The sequence below is a fragment of the Aptenodytes forsteri genome, unplaced genomic scaffold (assembly GCF_000699145.1).
Source record: "Aptenodytes forsteri isolate BGI_AS27 unplaced genomic scaffold, ASM69914v1 Scaffold129, whole genome shotgun sequence".
Taxonomy (NCBI): Eukaryota; Metazoa; Chordata; class Aves; order Sphenisciformes; family Spheniscidae; genus Aptenodytes; species Aptenodytes forsteri.
Genome location: NW_008795033.1, coordinates 272,519 through 287,855, shown reverse-complemented (window position 1 = coordinate 287,855; position 15,337 = coordinate 272,519). Strand labels below are relative to the sequence as shown.

Sequence of the window (15,337 nt, the reverse complement as noted above, 5' to 3'; positions counted from 1 at the left end):
TGTAAATCTCGGTTCCTCCGTCGCCAGGGCAGGCATGGCTGGGCGCTGAGGGCTGATGGTTGCCAGGCCACGCTGACGCTGCTCTGCCGGAAGAGAGATGGGGAAAAGATACTTCTGTGACTACTGTGACAGGTCCTTTCAGGACAACCTTCACAACAGGAAGAAACACCTCAATGGAGTGCAGCATCTCAGGGCTAAGAGAGTCTGGTACGACTTATTCCGAGGTGGGTACTACCAAGTGTCTGCCACTCCCTTTCTGGGACCGGGATAGATAAAATAAATCAGCACTGATGATTTATATTCAGATTGTCTGTGCCAGTAAATTGTGGACTTGATACTGTTGCTGTCAAGCGGTCTCAGAGGCAAAAACCCTCATGTGTCTGGATGTGGGAAGGGGAAACTGTAGACGTCAGCTGGGACTTGAGATGAGGTGGAAGAGATAGGTTATTTCTGAGAACAGGAGTTGCAGATAAAGCTCTCTTGGCACCACGGGCAAATCTGAGACAGGAGACCTGAGAGAACAAAGTGAGTTATAGTTTCTGAAGGTGAGTTAGGTGCCTTCTGCAAACCAGAGTTGATCTCTGACGTGTGAGGAGCAAGGAATATAGGTGTGTATGCGTGTCGATGGAGAAAGCGGGCTGGAAGGCAGGCTGTACACACGTGTTGTGTGAACAGGCGGGGAGCTGGCAGCAGATCTCTGCACTGGGCGGAGATGTTGGTTCTGAGGGTGGCCGCAGGAGAGGCTGAGGATGCGACTGCTTGACTGGAGATCCCAGAAGGGTGAGGGGGTTGGGGAAGCAGCTCAAAGCACGGTACGCTCAAACCTATCTTAGCCAAGGCGGGGAGTAGAGGAGGAGGGCTAGATGCATTGGGGCTTTGGCAGAGGAGGGGATTGGAGTTCTGGGGCTGGAGGCTGTGTCAGGATGTGCTGGCGGGCAGCCCTGTGTCCTTTATCTGTTTCACAGGGCTGTCCTCCCCCGGCTCAGCGCTCTGACCTGGCTCACCACCCACTTACCTGTGTTTTAGTACCAGCCCGAGGAATATGGTGGGAATGTGGGTCCAGGGTCCCGAGAGCAGGACTGTGTATTTTGGCAGTAGCAAAGACTTAGTTTGGGTTAAGCTGATTGTGAAACCGTTGCTTGTATGTTCCTCTGCTTCCTTCTGGTTCCTCAGGATCAGGAGTTTCAGGCTGCGTTTGTCTCCTGGCTAGCTAGGCGAGGAATACGCTGCGGAGCTCTGGGTGCAACCATACGTGGAAGTTGGAAAGGCTCTCAAGCGTGGAGGACCAACAGCCCCAGCCCAGCACAGTTCTAGCTGGGTTAGTGATGCAGATTACCTAGCACTTTTCTTCTCACCAGGCTGCAACCCTTGATTTCCCTCCGATTGATAAAATTCCTCATCCCATCCCTGATTAGGGCGTTCATCTCCTCCTGTCTCCAGACTCTGTGGCCTGGCATCAGCCAGTGCAGGTTCTTACAGTCTATGGGAACTGCTGTGTCTTTGGGGCTCGCTTTCCCCAGGACGTCTCCAGAAGGTGAAGGACCGTTTCAGTGGTGTCCACTGGAGAATCGGCACAGGGTTCTGTGAGGCCTCGCACAGAGCTTTTCCGAGAGCTCTGTGAGTCTGCCTGGTCTTTCTCTGCTGCACAGAAGTGCTGCAGAGTCCTTGCTTTTCTGTCATGCTTCTTTTTCCCTACTGGCATGGGGAGAAAGCATGGAGCAGAAAGCAAAGAAGGTGATATCTGCAAGCCAGTGAAAAGCTGAAGCCAGGGGTACAAATAGGGACTGTTAACTGTCAATTTGTCTGTGGCTTAAGTTCACAGTTGTCATGTAAAATGGCTTCCCACTAGGCAACTGACCTCTTTGGGACCATGATACGATGGGGTATTGCTGTGCAAGAGAACTTTACCCTGTTTTGTCCTTTGTCTCGCCTAGATGCTGCCGCTATCCTGCAAGAGGAGCAAACAAAGAAACCTTGTCGGAAGTTTCTGCAAACAGGTGAGTTCTTCTGAGGTAGAAATAATTGTCTGAGCTCCGGCAGCTCCTCCGTGAGCCAGCCCAAGGCTGTTCTGGAGAGCCCTGGTATGTCTGTTTGTCTTGGAGGGAGTGAAGGGCTTGGGCCTGTGTGTCTGGCATGCACGTGTAATGGATCTTGGGTTTGCATGCACATTTACAAGGGAGGACCTTGTCTGTGCGGCTCTCACGGAGCTCCGTGGCTTTTGTTCCAGGACAGTGTGATTTTGGGTCCAACTGCAGATTTTCCCACATGACAGAGCAGGACCTGGAGAAGCTGAGTGCCCAGGTTCAAGGTGAGTCCTTGAACAAGAAAATGTCCAGGGGTCTCTGAGGAGGGGGGGTTGCTTCAGGGAGCGTGGGCTGCAAAGGGGCGCGTGAGGGGTTGTGCAGCGAGAGCCTGCGGTCCTGTGCTGCCTGTACACAGCAAGCCAAGCGTGGATCCCTCCCGCCTGCCTCCCAGTGCTATGTGAGCCTGTAGCGTGGCTGTAAGCGCTGCAGTTTTTCATATGCTTTCTGCTCTTGATCTGCTGGCACAGACACAAACCTAGAGTTGAGCAATGCTGTTACTACTTAGCAGCAAGCATCTGAAGCAGAGAGTGGGCTTTCTGAGCCCTCGGGGTTTTGTTCAGACAGGGAATAAAAACTGTCAGCAGCAGAGGGCACTGGTACATCACTTCCCCTTAAATTTATAGATTTGATTTCCCCCCACCTCTCTGCTATTACCAGGGAGCTGCTGCTTCCACTCCTGGGAGGAGCTAGCCTGCTGTCAGTTGGGTTGTCCTGAGGAGAGGACATGGGGTCTTGGATCCAGAAATGGCCTCTGCTCACGTGGCTTTGGGTGGAACTGAAGTTCGGGCAGAGGATGAATGGCAGCTGCTCCCCTGCTCCGAGTCCTCAGAGCACTTTTGAACTTTTTCATTCTGGGAGTACCACCTCCTTGCCCTAAAAGGGGTGGCAGCTCTGTTTTCTCTATAGGATTCATTACCTTGGTGGTTAGAGAAAATGTGAGTGAGGCGTTGGTGAGAACTTACGGAATGGTTGAGGTCTCCACTGGAGATCGTCTAGTCCCAACCCTACCTTGCTCAAAGCAGGGTAAACTACAGCAGGTTGCTCAGGACCGCATCCAGTTGTGGTAAACTACAGCAGGTTGCTCAGGACCGCGTCCAGTTGTGTTTTGAGTATCTCCAAGGCTGGAGACTCTACAGCCTCTGTGGGCAACCTGTTCCAGTGTTTGACCACGTTTGCAATAAAAATGTGTTGGTTTTTTTTAACACTTAAATGGAAATTCCTGTGTTTTGGTTTGTGCCCATTGGCTCTTGCCTTTGCTGGGTTCCATCCAGCGTGTCCCTGTCTCTGTGGTACTGGGGAGCCCAGCGCTGGACACAGCACCCAGACGTGGCCTCACCAGTGTAGAGCAGAGAGGAAGGATCTCTTCCTCGACCTGCTGGCAATGCTTTTCCTAATGCAGCCACTTCTGAGCAAACCAGACGTGGCCTCACCAGTGTAGAGCAGAGAGGAAGGATCTCTTCCTCGACCTGCTGGCAATGCTTTTCCTAATGCAGCCCAACTTCTGAGCAAATCTTGTGCCCACACTGCTAGCTGAAGCCAACTGTTGTTTTGCCAATAGTCTGGCAAAAACAGGCTTAAGTGTTGAAAGTGTGTCTGTGTGTGTACGTGCATGCATACATGAGAGATCTGGGGGGTGCGTGGGGTAGAGACTCTCTCCTGGCCTTCTGAGGGATCAGATTTGGGGAGGCTGGGCTCTGGTGAACCTGGGGGAGCAGGAGGAAGGCAGGCACTACAGAGCTATTCCAGTCCTCGCCATTGCTGAGTCAGTCTGCGAGTCCCCGAGGCGACTCTGTGAATCAATCGCTGAACAACGCTGGCAGTCAATAAAACCCATCTCGTCGGGCTGCGCGGGAGACGGAGCGCTCCAGCCAGCCCTTCTCGGAGCGGCACTGCTGGGCTGGCAGTCGCGCTCCTCTTCCCGCTGCTAGCCCAGAACCTCTCCCTGACCCTTCTCTGCTACGGGGTTTAAGTGCTGGGCTCCCGGGAGGTGGCATAAGATGTCAGCCTATTTGCAGGAACCTGTAGCATTTCCAGTCACTGAAGGCTGTTTATTGCAGGGGGAGTGAAAGCTCTTCAGAGCAGAGCGGAGCTGCAGGAGAAGGCTGGCAAGCTCCTCTGCGCTTGGGCAGGTTTCGTTGCCAATTACACTTGTTATTGAATATTGACTTCTGTCAAATGGGTCTGGTGTAAGTGGAGAACTGGCTAGTGAGAGAGCTGATTCCTGGGAGGTTACTTGGAAACCTTGCATTTGTATTACCAAGTCAAACATTTAATTAAACAATTAGACTTCAAGGAGCAATGGCCAGGGGATGGCAGGGTGCCTTGTCCTTGGCTGTGCTGCTCTAACACGAATGCCTGGTTGTAGAGTTAAATCCTGCTCATCTCTCTTGCGGTGTTGCTCCATGGAAATCCCATCTGAGCCGAGCGAGCAGGCTGAGCATCACACAGACCTCTAAATCTGATCAGTTGAGCCCGCGGAGAGCTTGGAGGGATTTGATGGAGGGAAGAGCTCAGCAGGACGTGGTGGAGAAGAGGTGCAGCCCATAACATGGTAGACTGGATGGAAGGAACAGCTGCAAAAGCCAAGCCGCTGTTCGGTGTGTCATGGGGACATTTCACCACTCCTTAGGCTACTGAAGCATCGGTGTCTCAGGTGGTGAGGCGTAGGGCAGAGTTTAAGGCAAGCTTGTGTGATGGCAGGTTGGACTGCAGGTTGCATTAGTCACACAGGAGACCCGATCCTTGTAGCATGTCCGTCAGGCGCCGCCGTCAGTAATGTCCCTGTGTGCATTAGCACCTAGTCCCGGTGTTTCTGTGCTACGAGGCATCGCAGGCCACAGCCAGTGAGATGATACAGTACAGGTTAGAGCAGTGGTCTGGATCAGGCTGCCTCTCACTGAATTGTCAGTGTCCTCAGAGATTTCCCGTCTGAACCCGCAGCGTCTGGGAGATTTTGACAGGCTCGCAGCCTGGGGTGGTCGGGGATTTGAGACGAGCTGAGAGCCTGGAAGCTCCAGAGCCCTCTCACCATTTTGTGCAGAGCCTTGTGTGACCGTGCTGGAGATGACCACGCTCTGCCTCTGGTGGGGTAAAAGTGGACAGTCTCTTGGTGGGTCCGCAGTGCTGCTTAACTCCGCTTTCCTCAGCTCTGGTGCATGGGCGTAGAAGCAGAGGAGCTGTCAGACTGCGTTGAACCTGTCTCTCCCCTTGTCCAGGGGCAGATGCTTCAGAAAAAGGTGCAAAGAAATCCTGTAGTGAAGTGGTGTAGCGCACTAACCCTTGTTCAGGGGTGGGCTTGCATCCTGAACCACAGCAAAGCCTTTTCTGACTTCTTTTAACACTGCTAAACCGTGTTGGCACTTTCTTTGTCATGTAAATATTGAACCTGTCCCTGAATCCCTGTTAAGTGTTTGGTGTTGGTAGCTCTGTGTCAGTGAGCTCCCCTTGCTAATGATGCATTTTTATTACAGCCAAAGGAAACATTACGTTATTCTTCGCATTTGGCCTTTTTAATGCAGGGAATTCACCCTGTTGTTTGTGTTAGTCTTGTGGGTTAAGTAGGAAAATTTCTGGATGATTCGCTGTTCTATAACAGCTTAGAGCGTGTCCTAGTTTGGCTTCAGCACTTCTGCACCCCATAGAATATAGTCATCAAGAAGCAACAGTTTCCACCTTCAGCAGGGAGGGAGGCATATTCCCAGCTGTTACCGCATCAAAGCATTAGCCTTCTGCATCTGCTGCATCATTCATCAGCGAGGCGCTTCCAGGCTGTCATTTTAAGTACAGTCATGTCAGGAAAAGTCACTGTCAAATTGCCATCTTCTTGCTTAAAGTTATTGGCTCCCCGCTAATCTGCGTCACTTCTGCTGTAGTATTGACACAACCCAGCCTCTGTGGTGAGCTCCAGCTAGCCGGAGCTGCGAGGGGAGAGTAAGGGCACAGTTGGGTGAGTGTTTGCAATATATCCGTGTGATTGAAAGAATATGAGTGACCCTGCTGGGGGTGGCTGTAGTCAACCAGTTTAACTTCGCGATGAGCAGGAGAAGGAGCACTCTCGCAGTCGGCTGCCACTTCTTGGCTGTGGGGCGGTAACTTCTTAAGCTGCTCATATCGCAGGGCCTCATCCACCTCATCTCTCAGCCGCAGTCTGCCGCTGTTCCTGTGCTCTGGAGGAGACTGGGCTGCCACATCTTCTGGCCCAGGGAGGGAGCTGAAGGATTACATGTAAATCTCTTTGCTGGGTGACCTGCTCGGTACTGGTGGTTTCATCTTGCATACGGTGGTGCCTTGTTCGGGAAGAAAACTCATGCTATAAGTTGCATGGGGAGAGAAGATAAATCTGGACTCCCACTCTGGCATCATTAGAGAGGCACTTCATGACTACAGATGCTCTTTTAATTGGCTGTAATTAGACTTTGAAGCAAACACCCCAGTGAGAAGGAGGGGGGGAAGCACCTTCACACCTGTCTTGCTGCTGCAGTCTGGCTGGCTGCACGACCACGTATGAGGAGTAAGGGCTGGTAATTGTGTTCCAGAGTTACATCTTGGAATACCTGTCGACATTCAGGGGGTATTTCCAATCTCATGGTGGCTCTGGTGGTCCCTGGATGGAACGTGTGTGCTTCAGAGGAAGATGAGACGAAAGATTTGCCTTTTTGATGGGCGTGTGTCAAGGTGGACGGAGCCAGACAGTTGCCCGTACCTGCTGCCTCACTTCTCAGCTTGAGGGCTGGAGTGCTTTGGAGCAGTAACTCGTGGAGCTGCGCGAATGGGGAGCCAGCTGGATGTCTTTGTGATCTGGACACCTGGGGCCTCATTTAGGCCAGCGTGAGTCTGGAGTCGTTCCACTGCAGCCAGTGAGCTTTTCTGGATGAGACAGGGAGTTGTGGCTGCTCGAGTCCGTGGGCTCCCACCAGTTCCTGGTGTGGCGCTTTGGGGCAGTGGCCTTGGGGCTCCCTGCTCTAAACAGAGAGGCTTTGGCAGTTTTTGGTCTGTTCTGTCTTGGGGCTTGGAGTGGGATGGAAAGGAAATTTCGGTGGTAGGCAGAGGTGGGAGAGGTTTCTCTCTGTGTTTTTCTTCCCTGCCTTGTCGAAACCTCTCACAACCACTGCTTGTCCCCTTGCTGAGGTGGGATGTGCCCAGGCGCTCACTAGATGGAGAAACCTGGAACAAAGGGCAATAAAGTGGCCGTGGCCAACGTTGCTGGAAAAGTCTAACCTGGGAGCTGAATTCAGATAATCCTGAGTCTGAGCGGTGCCCAGCTCACCAGACTGAGCTTCTTGCCTCCCCAGTGCCCTCACCTGGCCAGGCTGTTGGGTTGACCCCAAATAGCTCTGCTGGGGCTTTCCTCCTTGGGAGCAACTGTAGGAGACTTGAACAGTCCTGTCTCCAACCGTATCCTTATCGCTGGGGTGCAGAGCAGCACCTCGACATCAGGACCACAGCAGGCTTTCTTTGTGGTGGCAGTGAGCACATCGTCACCCCTCCCAGCAGCAGCAGATGAAAGGGCTGGATGACAAATTATCCATCTCCGGCTGCTCATTGTGTAGCGCATTTCTGCCATCCTTATTAATATTCAACAGGCAGATGAATAATTGGTTGCCACCACTAGGATGAAGTGATCCTTCACTCTGCCCAAGCAATATTAATTTCACACCCTGTCTGGAAACGTATAATATTTTCCTTAAACGTGTGACATATGGCAGGTAGGTGTGGAGGAGGCTCCTGGTGGGCACGGCTGCAGGTGGCTGCTGCCGGGGTGGGACCGCTGGTGGGTTGATCTCTAAATGGGATCAGGGTTCCCCCAAAGCGCTTGTCCCCGGAGGGCTTGATGAGCAGGGCAAAAGGGAATGACACACGGCTGCCTCAGCTTCCTTTTCATTAATATCAGTGTTTGTTTTTCAAAGTATCACATTCCCTTTTCTGTTAGGTGGGAACTTTCCACTAGGCTGGAAATCTAATAGCTCTGAGCATCTCCTCAGCCTGCTCTGCCTGATGCGCTGTCAGGAGCATGACTGTGTCCTTTGTGTCAAGGACTTGTGCTAGACCCTGTTCTCTGCTAGCATCCCTTCCTGCTTTGCCACCGGTGCCGAGGGGGGACTGGGGAGCTTTGCTAACTGGGCAGCTGCGGATTTCTGCCCAGTGGGAGGGACTGGTGAGCGCTGGGCTGCCCCGCTGGCTCTGTGCCCTTCTGCCCGGAGAGGACGGTGCTGCAGGATGGGGTGCCTGCGGGCATCTGCCCCACACAACCCCCCCGGGGTGATGGAGGGATTGAAAGCTCGAAAGGACCTCGGGCTGCCCTGTCTCTTGGTAGACAGCAGAGGTTTCCCTGCTCGTTCCTAACTTGCATGAGAAAATGCAGGAACTTGTTCCCCTCCCTCCCTCTGCCATGCTCTGCTCTGATTTTGCACCTAGGCTGAGCAGGGCTGGGCGACAGCCTCCCACCCTGTCTCTGCAGGGGCTGGGGATGCATCATGCAGCGTGCGCCTTAAACAGACCTGACAGCATCTCTGAAATCCCGTCTCCTGGTTGTATGCGCACTCTGAACCTTTCAGACTCTCGCGGCCTGCCAAGTCTGCATCGATCCGGACAGACATCCCTGTCGCTCCCACCTAACTGGGCAGAGGTGGCAAAGTCCCTCCTGCCAGTTGGAGGGACACGTCTTTGGAAACGGCTCAGGGCCAGCAGAGGCTGTTTCAGGCGAGGATGAGGACGATCTACCCCAGGGGGAGATGTCAGACTTCCCTCAGTTAAGTGCCCGAACTGCCGCCGTGCTGGCTGGCTTAGTTCTTGTTCCCAGCTCCGGCTGGCTGGAGCTGTCACCAGTGAGGAGGCCAAGCATCAGATGGCAGGTGGACAGTGGAGGAGGAGGAGGAGGAAGAGGAGGGGCCGCCACAGGCAAATTGCAAACTCTCCACCGTAAGAACCTATACAGGGTAATGAGCAGCGGGTTTAATGGAGTGAAAGGACTGCAGCGCGAGTGTCTGATAACCCTCTCTCTCTCAACCAGGGGAGCAGAGATCGAAGGAGCTGCGGCAGGAGGGAGCAGATGTCCCACCTGGCACCATTGAGGACTGGCTGGAGAAGAGAGCAAAGAGACTGAGCGCGGCTCAGAGTAACAGGTACTGGTGGCTGGGGAGCACCCCTGTGAGGGCTGGCTGCTGCTTCTGGCCCACACGATGCAGAGGGGGGATCCCACAAGATGGGTTTGAGTGGGATAGGAGAAGGCGCAGGCGATCAGAGGTCCCAACTCGATGGGAGCCCCTGAGCTATCATTTAACACTCGGCCTGCCAGCGCTGCGCGCCTGCTCTTAGCACACGCTACAGACACGCGTATGGATCCGGTCTTGCGTGCCCGCATCAGAGATGCGTGCACGTGTCTCCCCATGTGCCCGGGGGACAAGCCAGGCCTTGCTGCCTGTGGCTGCTTCCCTGGGGAAGGCAAGCAGAGGGTACTCTTGTGCTCTCTGCAGAGTTCACAGATGTGCCTGGAAGGACAGTGCCACTGCGGTGCTGAGTTATTAATGCCCAGAGTTCAGTGGCAGGAGCCGGGTCTCATCTGTTGACAGCTTCCCCATCCTCCGCCTGCCCTGTCTGCACATCTCTGCCAGTGAGAGGGTGGAATTAGCTCCTCCTCGCGGCATTCATTCAGATTCGGGTGCCTGCCGGTGCCTGCTGTTTCCTTGCTCACCTGACTGTGCCGCAGGCTTAATTGGATGACATTTGGGCAGGTGCCAAATCTCTCTTCTGTTCTTTTTCTGTTTGCTCCTGTCCTCTCTGTGTTTGGTCTGGGCAGGATCTTCCTTCTGGTGCTTGTCTGGGCTTGTTGCTTTCTGTTCGCTCCATGCATCAGCTTGGCTGCCCTTAGCCTTGCAGCGGTGCTCACTGACAGCTGTAACCTTCCTACCCCCCGTACACTTCACTTGCCCCATTTTGCTTGTCCTGCCCGTGAATCCCTTGATCTTGGGGTAGATCGTCTCTTACAGAAGATAGCCGTCGCTATACCCAGAGGAATTTCCAGACCTTCGTAACTACTTGGTCCCTGCTGCCTCCAAAGATGCACAAGACCTGGGATTTCTAGGGTTGTTGCTTTCTACCCAGCCTCTCTGTCCCTGCAGGCTCAGAAACCATCTACTACAGGAACTAAACACCAGCTATTCAAAGCTTCTCTTCCTCTATCTGGCCTTGCCGACGCCTGTCCCCATCATTTCTCTTCTCCCCTTGTGCTCTCCAGCCCCAGCATTGCCCTTCTGAGCAACTGTGTGTTTTGCTTTGTCTGCCAGAGAAGTTGTTTTGCATTGCCAGGGAAGAGGGCCTGTTTTAGGCAGGTCCCTGTGCTCCTGGTGCCTGGGGAGTCCGTGTTCCTGCTGAAAATGCTTTTAAGGACAAGGAGCTCCCTCTCCCTCCTGCAGTCCTCGAGGTCCCTGAAATGCAGCAGAATCTCTGGCAGGGTCTAACGGTGCTTTGGGGAATTTGTGGTTTTGGATGATAACCTGCCCAGGGGCTGCCTTGCCTGGCTGGTAATGTCAGTAAAGACCATTAGTCTGCACAAAACCGTAGAGAAAGTGCTCTCGAGGGGCAGTCATCTCCAGAAGGAGATGCTAGAGACCCAGCTCCACCTCTCTTCTCTGGCAGCACTGAGCAGGAAGGATTCAAGCTGGGATGGAAGAGGTCTTGGAAGCGTGATCTCCCAGAGTGTGATGGGAAGCTGTTGCTGTGTTAAGCCTCAGCCTGCGAGCGTAGCTGAGTTTCTGTCTCTGCCTTGCTGGGGGCTTTCTAGCAGGATACCTGGCAGGCAATCGCAGGCGGAGCTACTGCCTTGCGCGGTCTCCAAGTACACCGCAGTGCAAAGAAAATGCCACGCTGGACTAGAAGTGGCCATGTGGCCAGGTACTGCCTTGGCTGAAGGATAGCACTTTCTTAAAGGCAGTAACTTGAGCACCATTTCTGACTGTCACCTAGATGAGCCCCATGGATGGAGAGCTGCCACGCTGCCTTCCATCTGACTGTCACCTAGATGAGCCCCATGGAGAGCTGCCACGCAGCCCATCGTTCGTGCAGCCGCTCTCCCAGCCTGGCTGGGCTCAAGGGGACAATCTTCATTTGGAAGCCTCCACCTGATGCGTATTTTCAAAGTCACGCTGTGCCATTGCTTTCTGGAGAGCTGAGATGGAGTTGGATGGAGTTTGTGTAGCTCTCTTGGCGGTGGAGCTCTGCCAGGGTGTGATTGATTTTTAACCTGATTTCCAAAAGAAATGGAGCATGTCGGTGCACGTGAGTGTGTGCTTCTGCCATAACTGCTGTGGAGCCCACAATCGGCAAGATTTCCATCAGAAAGGGGTCTGAAGCCTCAAAGGTACTGAGATAGTACAGGTTTCATGAGCATGCAGGTGGGTGGAGGAGAGCGATGCCATTAATGCCTTAGAATCACAGAATCACAGAATCATTGAGGTTGGAAAAGACCTTTAAGATCATCGAGTCCAACCGTCGACCCAACACCACCATGTCCACTAAACCATGTCCCCAAGTGCCTCATCTACTCGTCTTTTAAATACCTCCAGGGACGGGGACTCAACCACTTCCCTGGGCAGCCTGTTCCAATGTTTAACCACTCTTTCAGTAAAGACATTTTTCCTCATTTTTTCCTCATTTTTCCTCAATTTTTCCTTCGGAAAGGAAATATTCTTGACCCTTGCTAGACACCCGAGAACCCACATGGGACAGCCATTCCGAATGCTCCAGCTGTAGGTAAACCTTTGATAGCACTTGTATCTTACGAGTACCCAGACAGCATCCTCCCTGTTGGTTAGTTCTGCTGCTCACAGGACAGCTCCTCAGTCGATAGCGGTGCCGTTCCACCTTGCAGCATGCCTTGTCCTGCTCCCCGCCCCGCCATACTGCTGCTGCGGGGGCTCCCCTGCCTGCGGGAGCGACGGTGCCTGGGTGTAACAAAACATATTCCTGCCCGAGAGGGGCTTGCTGTGTGTCCTAGCAGTCTTGTCTCATCCTCGGCTCTGAAGAATCCCCATCAAGGGGATAAGCATTAGACCAAATGACTTTGCTTTGTGTTAGTTGCCTAGAAAACACTGCACTCAACTTCTGTAGCTGGCTTTAAGCCACGTCGTCGGCCCTGCAGGGAGAGGAGGGTGCTGCTTCTCTGGAGCATTATGTAAAGGAGTTTGATTAGATTTCTTCTGGCATAACAATTAAAAAGATTCATCAGGATCGGAGGTAGAGGCCTGAGAAGCTGGAAGGCTGCTGTCAGGGCTTGCGCTAAAGAACAAATGAGTTTCCTGCACTCAGGAATTAATGGAAAAGGTACGTTTGCCATGAATTTAAACCTGCCCCGGCCAAGCACTTTCTTCAGCTGGAGACAAGGGAGGGATGCTTCTTGCTTTTGCACTTCTTCAGTCAGGTGTGTTGTTTGCAGCGGCCTCAACTAGTAAACTTGAGGGAGAGAGGCAGAGAAGAAGTGTTTCCCAGGCTGTGAGTTGGAGGAGGAAGCCTGTTCCCTCTGCTGAAGGGTGCTTCTGTGAAAACACCCCATCGTTTTGGCAGTTCCTCTGTTTCCGAGGGGTCCTTGTCCTTTGGGAAGTGCACAGCTGGCTTGGGATTCAGGCTGCTGGGAAAGAAACATCTGCTAATTTTGTTCGTTCTTCTCAAAAACTCAGCTGTGTGAAGAGTCGAGAGCAGCTGGGGGCGGGAGGGGACGGGGCCCAGCCGTGCTCCCAGCACGAGGCCTCTCCTGCCAGCAGCTGTGCCTGGGGCTGGCGCCGCTGCCCCTCTCGGGGGGCTGCGCCTGCTCTCCTCCCCCCGGCAGACCCCCTTCCCTTAGTGCTCCCACCTTATTTTTCAGCGGCATGCACTACTTTAGCAAGCACCAACGGCTTGAACGGGCTGGGAGGTGGCTGCGCGGCAGTTCTGCTGTTGGATTTGGGGGGGTGTGGGGGTGAATATACCTGCTTGTTGATAAGCAAAACCCTCCTCTGCTGGACCCCTCCTCTTTTGGGGGCTAGCTGGGGGGCACAGGGAAGCTCAGCCCCTAAGCAGGGCCTTGCTATCAAACTGAGACAGCCCCGTCTTACCTCTGCCTCTGCCCCTTCCATCTCCCCACCTCCGCAGCGCTCTGCCTGAGAAACCAGCGCCTTTCCAGTTCCCGCCGGGCTGGCCGCCAGTGCAGGATCTGCCCCCGTCCCTGCAGGCCCCCCCACCCGGAGGGTGGCCAGTCCCCCCCAACCTGCAGTGGGGCTGAGGCGCAGGGACCCCCGCAGAGGTTGTGCTGGAGATGGGCTTCTTCCTCGCCTCCTCTAAGAAAGGGACAGAATTATTTATATACACTTTCATATCAATAAAAGCCTTCCCCCCCCCGTTGCAGCCTGCATGTGTCATGTTATTTCTCGCCTGGCAGCCTCCCGTGGGTTGAGCCGGTCGGGCGGTTGTCTCCCTGCCACCGGAATGGGGATCTGCGCTCAGCAGAGCTCCAGCCTCGTGGGGAAGGGCTGCCTGCTGTCTTCTGGAGCAGACAGCCCCCGTTTCCCGGGGCAGGATCCGTCCCCTCGGACCGCTGCTGTCTGTGCTGTGCCCTGCGCTGCCCGCTCTCAGTCCGGCTCCGCGGCTGGGCTCTATGCGGCTGATCCAGGCCGGGGAAGGAAGCTGTAACCAGGCTTTTAAAATTGATGTTTAATATTTCTTCCAGCGTTTATGACTTATGTTTGCTTCTGTTAAATTCAGTGTGTAAAACTGCTTCGGTTCAGGTGCCGGAGCTCCTAATGGGGACCTTGGGGAGCTCCCGTAAGCCCTCTGCTCCTGCTCCCGCTATGCTGAAGGTGAGAAGCAAAATATCCTGAGGTTTCCCCTGCTCCAGGAAACTAAGTAAATGGTGAGTGCCAGCGGGGCAAATACCTCCGTGGGTCGCTCCTTGCTGCGGGAGCTGGCTGGCCAGGCGCGTGTGCTGGGGGCTCGAGCTGGGAAGGGGCGAGGAAGGACTCCACGGCCTTCTTGCTCCCTGCGGGGCTGCGCTGGGAGCCGAGGGCCAGGCGCAGTGGCCGGGGAGGCCAGCCTGCCTGCCTCCAGCTTTTCCTCTTTACCGCTCTGGAAGGGCTGCCCTGGAGAAGGGCGCTTTTAGGGCGCAGCTTTGGTATGGCCAAGCCCAGCCCAGCCAGAGGCAGGCTGAGAGTTTTACAGTCGTCTCTCCTCACCAGGAGAGGGAGGGATGAACGAGGCCCTTGGCTTGGCTTTCTCGGGAAGGCGGGTGGGTGCTCGGCTTCACCACAGAGCTGCCGGGCGTGCGGGGGATCCTGGCCAGCAGCGTCCTGGGAGAGCAGCTCTCTGGCAGCAGGTCTGTCCAGGACGGCTGCACCCCCTGCCAGTGCATTTCAGGTTTGGCTGCGCACAGAGGCGGGGGGTGCAGATTCATGAAGAACGCAGGCAGGAGCCAGCTGCCTTTGGCCAAATCTCACCTGGATCACGCCGGTGGCTCGGCTGCCCGGGACAGGGCAGAGCTCCCTCCTCGGGGTGTGCGGGCAGATGGTTGTCGGGAGCCGTCAGCCCGAGCACGCCCCATCCTGGGACGCAGTTTTGACACGAGCAGGGGCTGGATGTGACCGCGGCGGGGCTGGGTGCAGAGCTGCGTGAGCCCGGGCTGCAGCGGGGAAACCAGCCTTGGTCGGAGGCTGGTTGAGCTTTAAGCCAAACTAAAGGGTGTTTTTATCCTTCCCGGTGTGACTGCGGTTGTTCTGCTGAGCCCTGTGCTTGGTGGTCCTTGGAGAGCGGGAGCCCAGGGCTTGGGCTCAGAGGATGCAGCATCAGCCCCGTGTCCCATCCTCGCCTCCCCTCGCAGGAGCCGGCACGTTCGGGTAAACAAGAGCACCCATGTGGCACCTATTTGGGGGTAAATCGGAGTCCCCTGGAGGAAAGGGACCCCTGCCCTGCAGGCAGAGGTTGCACAGCTGCAGGAGGCCAAATGGGGGGGGGGAAAAACCCCAAAGGGGCTGTGGGATGCTCTGGAGCGGGGGCGTGAGCTGCCGGGCTCTGCTCTCAGCCGTCGCAGGAGCAGCTTTGGCTGCTCTCTCCAACCTGCTTTGATGTGCATCCCCGCACCCCCAGCACGGCGCAGGGGGAGAGCCCCCCCCGGGGGGAGCCAGGGGCTGCTGGGGGGGCTCAGCCCATCACCCCCACCGCTCCGCTGACTTCAAAGGGTGACAAACGGCTTCGCTGCACGTCTTGAGTCGCTGCCGCGACGTGGCGGCCGACAC

The 15,337-nt window shown here is 55.0% G+C and overlaps 1 protein-coding gene across 2 annotated transcripts; it reads left to right on the top strand.

Moving 5' to 3' along the window:
• Positions 1–13,454, top strand: ZMAT5 (zinc finger matrin-type 5). 2 transcript variants are annotated; one of them, XM_009276351.1, is made up of 5 exons: positions 1–224; positions 1,935–1,997; positions 2,228–2,308; positions 9,094–9,205; positions 13,206–13,454. In XM_009276351.1, the coding sequence occupies exons 1-5, from the start codon at positions 98–100 to the stop codon at positions 13,333–13,335; spliced, it is 513 nt and encodes a 170-aa protein (XP_009274626.1). In that variant the 5' UTR covers positions 1–97; the 3' UTR covers positions 13,336–13,454. The 2 variants fall into 2 exon arrangements, with proteins under 2 accessions (XP_009274626.1, XP_019326825.1); XM_019471280.1 differs by lacking the exon at positions 13,206–13,454 and adding an exon at positions 9,557–11,075.
• Positions 13,455–15,337: the final 1,883 nt, after the last annotated feature.

Coding starts and splice junctions, on each gene's coding strand:
- ZMAT5 (XM_009276351.1), top strand. CDS start 98: ATGGGGAAAAGATACTTCTGTGACTACTGTGACAGGTCCTTTCAGGAC. Junction 225..1,934: donor CTGGTACGACTTATTCCGAG/GTGGGTACTACC, acceptor TGTCTCGCCTAG/ATGCTGCCGCTATCCTGCAA. Junction 1,998..2,227: donor TCGGAAGTTTCTGCAAACAG/GTGAGTTCTTCT, acceptor CTTTTGTTCCAG/GACAGTGTGATTTTGGGTCC.